Here is a 10572-nt window from a genome sequence, read left to right as displayed (position 1 = left end):
AGTGAGTTGTTGACTGGTCTTCTGCTGGTTGAATGTACCAGCACAAAAACACCCGTGGGCGTGCATGCCTGTATGTGCTTTTTCTTTTTTTTTCTAGAAACCCATGGGGCACTTAAAGGTAGGTCATGTTTTTTTCTCCTTAGAAAAGCACAGAAACAGGACTGGAACCTTTCTCCACAGGTTAGAGAACAGTGGAAAAATTAATTTGTTGTTGTTTTTTTGTTTTCAGTGGGGGTTTTTTTCCTTATAAAAGAAGAGAAAACATCCCTTTGCCAGTAAAACTCTTTCATACAAATTAACCAGAAAATGTTTTTGAAATACAGGAACAAATTCTCGAGATAGTTGTTTTGGATAGTTATTATTGATGCTTGAACATTAAACATGTATTTAATAAAGAAATTATGCTAAGTTTCAACTGATTGCAACTACTTACATATTTTCTTCTTAAAATCTTTATGCGAAAGAAACAACTATAATTGCTGAATTAATTTAGTAGAGGATCCGTATATATCTGAGAAACAATAAATTAAAATAGCTAAGCAAACCTGTGTTTCACTGTGGGTTGTTTAAGCAAACTTATTATTTCTCTGTTTTTGTTTTTGTTTTGACTGAATTAAAGATAGTTCAAAGGAAGATTGATTGATTGATTGATTGATTGATTGATTGATTGATTGATTGATTGATTGATTGATTGATTGATTGATTCCATTACATTCATTATACACATGATCTTATTAATTACTTTGTGATTCTAAAACGTTCTACAAAAACAATTTGTAACCAATGATACTACAGTTTAAAGACTAACCTACCAATGTTATGTATGCAACAAGTGATATACACATTTTAATTATTCTCTACACAGATTCCATTATAGTAAGATACACAATTCTAATGTAGACATCTCAGCAAAAGAATGTAAACTTTTAGTACTCTAATCATATTTCAGTGATATGCCTTATAATACATTTAGTTACAAATAAAAATTCAGTTGAGGACATCTTTGTAATTATGGATATAATATGGCTATATTTATATTTTCATGGCATAGAGGTGCACGTCATTTTAGGCTGTGAGATGACTAATTTTGATAGATATGTTATACATAAGAAACAAGGTATGGAGAAATAATCTATCAGAAAGCATCTATCAGTGAAAAGATGTTACTGGTTGCACTGTGGGGAATGCAGGATCCGGCATACACATAAAAGGTCATTATATTAGGTACACCTTACTAGTAGCAGGTTGCATCACTTTTACCTTCAGAACTGCCTTAATTGTTCATTACACAGATTCAAAAAGGTGCCGGAGAGATTCCTCTGAGAATTTGATATTTACATGACATTACGTGGCTGACTGTATTTGCCTTAACCAGAGTTGGGTATGTTACTCAAGAAAAGTAATGTATTACACATTACTCATTAGTTTTCTTAAAAGTAATGCAGTACGTTATGAATTACTCACCAGAATAAGTAATTGTTTACACTATTTGTTACATTACTTTCTTGTTACTCTGTAAAATGTCCTGAATTGTACTGTAACATAATTACCAGCTAATAATATAAATCTTAGACTACAGTCTCACATACCAAGACAAATCCTTATACTAATGAGGATATAAATACGATTCTTCTTTTAGTGTTTACATATGAACACAAAGCCAACAACAAAAAGCAAAGACAAAAACTAGCTCAAACATACTTCAAAGCGATCACCAGGGCTGGACTGGTAATCTGACATACCGGGCATTTTTCAGGCCAGTGAACTTTTGGGCTGATGGACTGGCAGTACAAGCACTGACAGAAGCCCATTCGTTCATTTTCATTACTGACGCTGGATTGTCCAATCAAATCTCTTAATGTGAACAGCCCCTCCCCTTCTGTCGCTGTGGGCTCAGGCTTGTAGAAAAGGTTTAGTGTGGAAGAAGGGGCGTGAAGGTGGAGCTGGAAAGCTGCGAAAAACAATAAAAAGATGATAAAAATAAATTCTGGAAATTAACAAATTTCGTGAATTCAAATTCAAATTCAAATTCAAATTTTATTTGTCACACACACACAACCATACACAGTATGACATGGGGGTGAAATGCTTGTAGCTGTACAATGCCCGACCATTAAATGACAGAAGAAAAGTTTTACAATATTTACAATTTACAGTTTACTACAAAAAATTTACAAATTAACATAGGAATTTACAGTAAAGAATGTGCAAATAGCAGAAGAGATTATAAAGATAAGGATTATAAATTATAGGAATTATAGGATTATAGGAAATGTGTGGTGGTGCGTGTGGTGACGTGTGTGAGAGTCCAGTCTTATAGTGACGTGTTTGGGAGAGTCCAGTCCTACACCTGGTTCAGGCCCCGAATAGCCTGGGGGAAGAAGCTCCTCCTCATTCTCTCTGTTTTGGCCTTAAGGGAGCGGAAGCGCTTCCCAGACCTCAACAGTGAGAAGAGTCCATTGTTGGGATGGGAGAGGTCCATCATAATCTTCCTAGCTTTGGACTTGCACCGCTTGGTGTAGATGGACAGCAGGTCAGGGAGCTCTGATTGAATGATGCGTTCTGCCGAGCGCACCACCCTTTGCAGATCTCGTCTGAATTGTACAAAAACCACATTTTCTGTGTCAAATTAACCAACATGTTAAGTGTTGAGGCTGCTGCACCGCGAACAGCAGTATCATCAACAACTAGGCCTCACGGTAGCAGGAGGCTGGTGGTGGTAGCAAGAGCTGTGGAGAAAAGCAGCAGGAGGGACCACAGTCCCAACAGCAGTGTGAGGAAGAGAGGAAGACAGTGAAATTAACATGGTAAGAAAATAGATGGAAGGACATAGCTAGAGAGAAATTCAAGGATTCATTAAAGTGAATGGCTACGAGCCACTGCTAATAACTAAAGTGTAGCTCTCAATTATCGTCACATGCTGCAGTTCAACTAATAACTAACCCAACAACATCTCAGATATACATAATATAACTTCTTTTTTTTTTTGAGCCATCATGGTGCACTGCCTGGGCGAAAAATGCACTGGCGATCACCACAGTGATTCCACTTTAGTGACATGAACAGTGAATGCAAAGAGCTAAAGTTCTGTTTGCTGTATAATGTGGTTGTTACTGTACTGGATGCAGTTTCCGCTTTACCATCACTCTCTTGTCTCCATATCCCCACTCCTCAAAAGCTGTATCTCTAATTATAATGGGCCCAGGAAGAAAAATAATAATAATATTGCTTTTTGTTTCCATCTGCCTGGTACAGATAGCTGAAGAACCTTTGAAACACAAGTAACAGCATAATTGTAACTTTAATGCAATTACTGAATTTAGAACAGTAATGCATTACATTGCTTTAAACTGGGCTTAATAAGCATTTAAACACATGTATCTAATAAACTGGGTATATAAAAAGTGTAAAAGAATTTGGTTTATATTAAAGACCAAGTATTTGGAAAGTGCAAGTATTAAATAACTTCCAGAAGAGAACAAAATACAGTCCAGTAAGTATCCAAAACATACAAGTTTCATATATATAATTTTTCAAGGCATCATATATCTGTTTTCACTCTTGTATGCTTTTCATACAAATTTCACACAAGACAGATACAAACTTTATAAGATTTATATATATATATATATATATATATATATATATATATATATATATATATATATATACATATATATATATATATATCTGAGCACAAGATCCATAGAGGCTGGGGTCTATCACACCAGGCAAGACCCCAGGTGCAGGCTGTGTAAAGATGCCCCAGAGACAATCCAGCACATAACAGCAGGGTGCAAGATGCTAGCAGGCAAGGCATACATGGAACGCCATAACCAAGTGGCCGGCATAGTGTACAGGAACATCTGTGCCGAGTATAACCTGGAAGTCCCGAGGTCAAAATGGGAGATGCCCCCAAGGGTGGTGGAGAATGACCGAGCTAAGATCCTGTGGGACTTCCAGATACAGACGGACAAAATGGTGGTGGCTAACCAACCGGACATAGTGGTGGTAGACAAACAGAAGAAGACGGCCGTAGTGATCGATGTAGCGGTTCCGAATGACAGCAATATCAGGAAGAAGGAACACGAGAAGCTGGAGAAATACCAAGGGCTCAGAGAAGAGCTCGAGAGGATGTGGAGGGTGAAGGTAACGGTGGTCCCCGTGGTAATCGGAGCACTAGGTGCGGTGACTCCCAAGCTAGGCGAGTGGCTCCAGCAGATCCCAGGAACAACATCGGAGATCTCTGTCCAGAAGAGCGCAGTCCTGGGAACAGCTAAGATAATGCGCAGGACCCTCAAGCTCCCAGGCCTCTGGTAGAGGACCCGAGCTTGAAGGATAAACCGCCCGCAGGGGCGTGCTGGGTGTTTTTATATATATACATATATATATATGTATGTATGTATATATATATATATAGATAGATAGATAGATAGATAGATAGATAGATAGATAGATAGATAGATAGATAGATAGATAGTGTTTTTAAAGCCCAATTGCAAAGATTTAAATTCTTAATATATATGTGTATATATGTATATATATATACATATATACACAAAAACGCACGCACACACACACACACACACACACATATATATATATATATATATATATATATATATATATATATATATATATATATATATATAATTTTGTATTTATTTTTATTTTATTTATTTTTTTATCTCTTTATTTTATCTCCACAATATCTCAGACTGCCTAAACGTGATATTGATTTGCTCTCATCTTATGTTGAAATGACTTTCTGTAACCAAAAATGTCACAACAGAGGGAAACAAATATTTTTTCAGACAAAGTGGCACCAGAGTAAATCAAAGCAATTCTTTAGATATTTTGTGCTGTCAACAGGTTTACGTGACTTTTCGTACATTTATCTTCTGACAGAGACCAAATAATGGACAAACAAGTCCTTTGAAGAGCGGTAAAATACTGACCCAAGATGGCTGCTGTCAAATATGATGAAACAGGAGTCACATGCATGCTACTGTACACATGCAACATACCTCACATACTTAGAAATTTCCACTCCCTTTGTTGTTTCCAGTATTTATTGATGTAGGATATATGCACAAGCAACATACAGATCGTCATGTGTTTAGCTTCGACCTCTCACCAGCTCTTACTTCTCATTTTACATGCAAAATTAGTCTCTGTTTGAATTGCAATGATTACATTTAATATATCTAATGAATACACGTTGAGTATAATTGTTCTGTTACTTTTTAATGTCATTTTAATTCTTAAGTTTGGTAAGTTAGTTTATAGACAGAAAATAAAGCAACATTAATTACCTAACCACTCTTAGAGTTACACCCATCTGGAAGGATCAAAGATAGGTACACAAGTGAGTAAAACTACAGACTGAGATGCTCTTTTTAAACCCTGATTCAGTACTCGTTTTGTTGTTTACAGTTTAATCCATAGCCAAGAAACAAGAGGCCATTTTGCTTCTTGTCTTACAAATTTCCATTTAAAGCATCTTGCTGCTAACATAGTTACCTGCATATACCAATTTGTCTACAGGTAAGGTTGTGACTTACAGTTTAGCATAAGTTTTGCACATAAAATACTTTTCAATTGATACAGTAATTGGTAGTAATAGTTTCCAATTTCTAAATGCTACAGGAGATACAACCAGTCTTATTTTCTTTTCTTTCATTTGACTCTGGCAAGGATGACATGCCATCTCCAGGACCTCAGTGTTTTAACACTGTGGTGGAGTGTGGTTTGTGGCTCAGCTGCAAGGGATGGATCGAGCAGTGGGTTCGGGGGACGGTACCTCCACAGCTGAGGTCCATCACACAAACCACGCCTTCCCTATTTCAGTAGCTGCTGGGGCCCAGAAGAGATCTCTGAGGGTTGGAGAGGACAGCATTGACGGGAGCGCGCTGGAAAGCGTACAGCCTAAAACAAACTGCCATGTCTTATGGTCCTTGTGTCACAAACACATTTAACAGGTCTCACTCAGGTTCACCCCCTCAGCTGGCAGCAGAGCAGTAAATTAAAGTTAATCCAGGCACACCTGGTTCTGTTTTTATCTTCATACCTGTGTGTAATCACATGTGAAAAAAAATATTGACAGCAGTGAGCATGTTCACGTGGCAGCTGATTTGTGGCAGAAGTGAAGACAGTAAAGTTACCAAAAGGCCACAAAGAAAGTATGATTGAAATGAACCTGAATTTTCTTTAAATGAAATAATATTTTATTCTGTATAAGATGGTCTGTTACATAACAATCATCTTTTGTGTGACACATATATCAAAGGCTGTTTTTATCCTTTCCTTTTATATCTGGAGCCTGTTTTCTGTGACTGATGTAGATCATGCAGAAAAGTGGCATATTAACCCCTCATCATTCAGGTGTTCAGTAACCTGAGACATATGGCGTGCTCTACAATTCCTACAATTTTCTGCCAATACTGATCAGTGTTGATTTAAATAATTTGTTCAGTTCTTAGAAAAACTATCAACCGGAAATCCACGTAAAACTGAATTTTACTGTACCGTGCCCAGGATACTCTATTTAGGATTCAAATATTTGGCACCCCCTAATGGTAAACTAGAAAAATAGGCAGACAACTCAAAAGTGTGTTTACACGAACAACAAAGTATCTCCTGAGCATAGAAAAATGCATATTTTGCTTCACTTAGAGGGGAATTAGTTTTCAGTACAGCATGGGAAAACACAAAAAACAATGGGAGGAGTCCTTGTGGTCTTTTGCTAACTGCAGGAGATACTATGTTTTTCCTTTCTGGTCTGAAAAATGACAAATCAAACCACATAGAATTTTTAAAATGTTGGAAGTTGTAATGAACACCAGCTACAGCAGTCAGTGAGTTTCAAACTGCTACCATTACCCATGAAAGGTTGTGCACTAGGTCATCTGTTATTGTTTCATATTCTGCATCACAGTCTATCACAACATATTCTAGATATAAAACTTGTGTTCACAAAGCATATTAGAAAATGTACTGTATTTACTTCCCAGCACTGTTGTTGGTGCACACATATTTTAAACTCCTAATACTTTCTGGTATAAAAGGAAGTAAATACAGTACAATATCAGTAAATACTGATTTTCATCAAAAGAGCTTCAGTGTTACTTAGATCAATAGTGTCCTCTGCTGTTCACATTCACATCTACAGTACAGGCTGGGGCACAACATACTGAATTTAGATTTGTGATTTAATTTTCAACATCATCAGTCTTAATAATCATGTCTTCATTTCATAAGCAAATATCTCAGTTATTCTGATTACATCAAGGAAAAAAGGTGTAAAACAATGGAAGAGTTTAATGAGAATTTTAAGTCCACTCTGATGCATATAAATTCTCTACGTTTGCCTTTTAAAAGTTAATGGTTTTATTATTAATATTATTACGACATGTATCTTTGTATCATGTGCTTACAATATGTTATCTGTCTCTCAGTTATGACATTTTAAAACATTTCTTTCTTTCTTTTTTAAATGAATACAGCAGAAAGTGGTCAGTACATCTGATTACATTAAGTTATTCTAATCGTCACTGAAAAGTACACAATGTAAGGATTAACTGTTAAATCTTGGTTCACAGGACTGGAGCTGCTAATTGGCCTTATGTTGTTAACAGACAATTTTTGGGGGGCTTAAGGTGTAGTCAGAGAATATGTAAAGTACTCTATAAAGAGGAAACCAGGTTTTAGTAACAACATCTTGCTCCTTACTTTCAGATCTGTTCATAGTGCTTTGTCCTAAAGTATATAACAGATTGGGCATTTTCTTCCAAGGTTACACCTGAACAACGTTTTGGTTACAGTCAAGTTTAACCATTGCCAAATATTAAACCACTGTTAAAGAGGAGCCAAGCGTGAAAACAACACACTGCTGATGAGTGTTATTTTTGATTTACAAGTATTTTTCCATCCTTATAATCGTGACCCTGGCCAGTGAAATGATCCAATGAGCTGCCTGTGCTTTGATATGAGACTGGACACGGTTAAACCCCACTTTGCTGTACAGGGCCACAGCTGCCATTTGGGTGGAGCTAGTCTCCAACACCGCCTTGGAGAAGCCCCGTTCTTTACAGAAGTCAACCGCGGTCTGAGTCAACCTAAAGCCGAGGCCCATCCGTCTATACTGTGGGGAAATGATCATTCTGAACATTTCCCCATACTTTTCTGTCCCACTGTGTTTAGCTACCACAGCCACCATACCAACAACCTGGGCTCTCGCTCCAACCTCAGCCTCAGCCACCCAGAAACAGTCATCAGGTCTGCTGAGGAAGTTCCCAGGGATGTCCTGCATGTCGGTGCGAAGTCTCACCCTGACGAAGCTGGCATATACTTCATGACAGCAGTAGTAGATGAGACCTACCCAAGCTGCTGGGAACAGTACAGCTCCAAACACAGAGCCAAGGTGATAACCAACAGCACACAGAGTCGGGGTGATGGTGAGGTAAAGGGGACTGGTCATGGCGTTATAGAAACATGGACGGATATGCTCCAAGATGCCAGTACTGAAGAGGGTGAGCACTGTGTCCTTGTCTGCAGGACAGTACCGACGGATCACCAGCTGCATGACGAAAGTAACTACAAGGAAAATCATAAAACAGTGAGAAATGCTGTTGTTATTTACACTACATTACTAAGCATGACCCTTAAGGAAAATTATTTTTAGTTTTTTACTTAGTTTCCTTTTTCATAATTTAATTTGATTTTATAAAAAAAAATTTTTAATGTGTAGAACTTTTTATTGTCGTGTTGAAAAGGCAGAGGAAAATGGCCAGACAGCTTTCAGCAGATAGGATAGAAACAATAATTCAAATAACCACTTGTTACAACGAAGTTATATAGACGAGCATTTTTAAACATACTCGGCTATGAACAGAAAGCTGAGACTAAAGCGTCAGCAAAATTGGACAACACAATACTAGAAAAATGTTGCCTGGTCTAATGAATGTCTTTTCTTGCCACACTTTGGGCACTTAGCACTGGCTGAGCATCTTTTAAATGTCACAGCCTACCTGAGTATCATTGCTGACTCTTCACTAGCTGGGCCCACGTCCTCATTTTAGGTTTGACAGCATTTTAGTAGGTAAAGGTGAATGCTTGGACATTAATTGAGGTGCGGTTTGGGGAAGGCCTCAAAGAGGACTGGTGATGGCTCCCGGGCCTGGCAGATCCCCGTGTACTAAATAGGAGTGAATAAGTTAAAGAATTGAGAACAAGGAGGGAGGGAGGATGGGGCACGTGAACCAGAATGAACAGTTTGCAGAACTGGGGGGAACCTATATAGATGACAACCGGAAGGAGCGTGTTTGGAGGCGTGGTCCCGCTCCTGAAATTCCGATACATAATCTCCAATACTTGGGTAGTATTTATCACCACAGTGTACCAGTGCATCCTTTGATGGCAGCTTTCATCAGGATAAAGCACAATGTCATAAAACTCAAATAATCTCAAAGTGGTTAACGGTGAGTTCACTGTACTGAAATTGCCTCCACACTGACTGGGTCTCAATCCAACAGAGCACCTTTGGGATGTGGAAAGTTACATCCTAGATGTGCAGCTAACAAATCTGCATCAGAACTCTGTGATGCTATCATGTCAACGTGGACCAAAATCTCTTGAGAATATTTCCCACACCTCCTTGAATCTATGCCATGATGAATTAAGGCAGTTCTGAATGCAAATGCCAAACTGACCAAGTATTAGCAAGATGTACCTAATAAACTGGCTGGTGAATGTAATCTGCAGATTGGTTCGTAGTGAAGATGAGCAGTAGTTTCAGTTTTCAACTAAATAGCTGAAAGTCAGGTGTACCTGCTCAAAAATGTTCATTTTTCCTTTTAACAAGACAACAATCTGATACATCTCCATCTTTGCCTTGATTTAAAATACTTCTCCACACAGAACGTACTCGTTATTTTACAGTCTTTGCACTTTTAAATGCACGCGGCACGCAATAAGGACGAGCTAACGTGATGGTTTAATGCTATGTCATTACGTCATGGATATAATGGTATCAAATGTGTCTAAATGCCAGAAAACCCGTTACACAGTGTCTGTACATATGATCACACTCACGTTACACCAAACTCAACTCATTCAGCAACAGCACAGGCCTGTTCGTGCACCACCAACAGGTCTCTAACAGACCTTATCCAACTTAATAAAAAAACAACAACACAAGAAACGATTATATGAGTTGCTGTGTAACAAATTTGTCTGCTAGTCATATTACAATCGCACAATTACCTCTGCCTTACGTTAGTGAACTTGCACAAGTTGATACTTCACGGAGAAGAGTTCACACGAAACAATGAAGAAGCGCAGCAACACCGTGAATCAGCTCAACTTCTAGGCTGGTTAATAAAACACAAAAGCAGCACAAAAGCTTGACTCTCAAAGCCCATATAATACTTCGATGGGATGATTCGGTTCAAAGTACAGCTGTAAAAGTGTTAAACATCCTCTACTGTTACACAAAAATGTTACACAAAGTCAACCATGCAGAACGTTTTCCTGCAGAAATCACAACCTTCCAACAACCTGCGGGGCCAAAAA

At 38.1% G+C, this 10572-nt stretch overlaps 1 protein-coding gene across 3 annotated transcripts; it reads right to left on the bottom strand.

Moving 5' to 3' along the window:
- Positions 1-6273: 6273 nt before the first annotated feature.
- Positions 6274-10572, bottom strand: LOC147331238 (N-acetyltransferase 8-like). Of its 3 annotated transcripts, XM_086293420.1 has the most exons (3): positions 10264-10572; positions 9030-9196; positions 6274-8595 (listed from the first exon to the last, which is right to left on the bottom strand). In XM_086293420.1, exon 3 carries the CDS (start codon positions 8582-8584, stop codon positions 7913-7915), a length of 672 nt encoding a protein of 223 aa, XP_086149546.1. In that variant the 5' UTR covers positions 8585-8595; positions 9030-9196; positions 10264-10572; the 3' UTR covers positions 6274-7912. The 3 variants fall into 3 exon arrangements, with proteins under 3 accessions (XP_086149546.1, XP_086149548.1, XP_086149549.1); XM_086293422.1 differs by lacking the exon at positions 9030-9196; XM_086293423.1 differs by lacking the exon at positions 9030-9196 and having other exon boundaries at positions 10275-10572.

The sequence above is a fragment of the Aulonocara sp. 'chitande type north' Nkhata Bay genome, linkage group LG5 (assembly GCF_057382095.1).
Source record: "Aulonocara sp. 'chitande type north' Nkhata Bay isolate Kocher_YH1m ecotype deep benthic linkage group LG5, A_spYH_male_GT1.1, whole genome shotgun sequence".
In the NCBI taxonomy this organism is placed as follows: domain Eukaryota; kingdom Metazoa; phylum Chordata; class Actinopteri; order Cichliformes; family Cichlidae; genus Aulonocara; species Aulonocara sp. 'chitande type north' Nkhata Bay.
Note: the sequence above shows the minus strand (reverse complement) of the source record. Positions and strands in the feature narration are given on the sequence as shown.

Excerpts from the sequence above, each read along its gene's own strand:
- LOC147331238 (XM_086293420.1), bottom strand. The coding sequence starts at position 8,584 with ATGCAGCTGGTGATCCGTCGGTACTGTCCTGCAGACAAGGACACAGTG.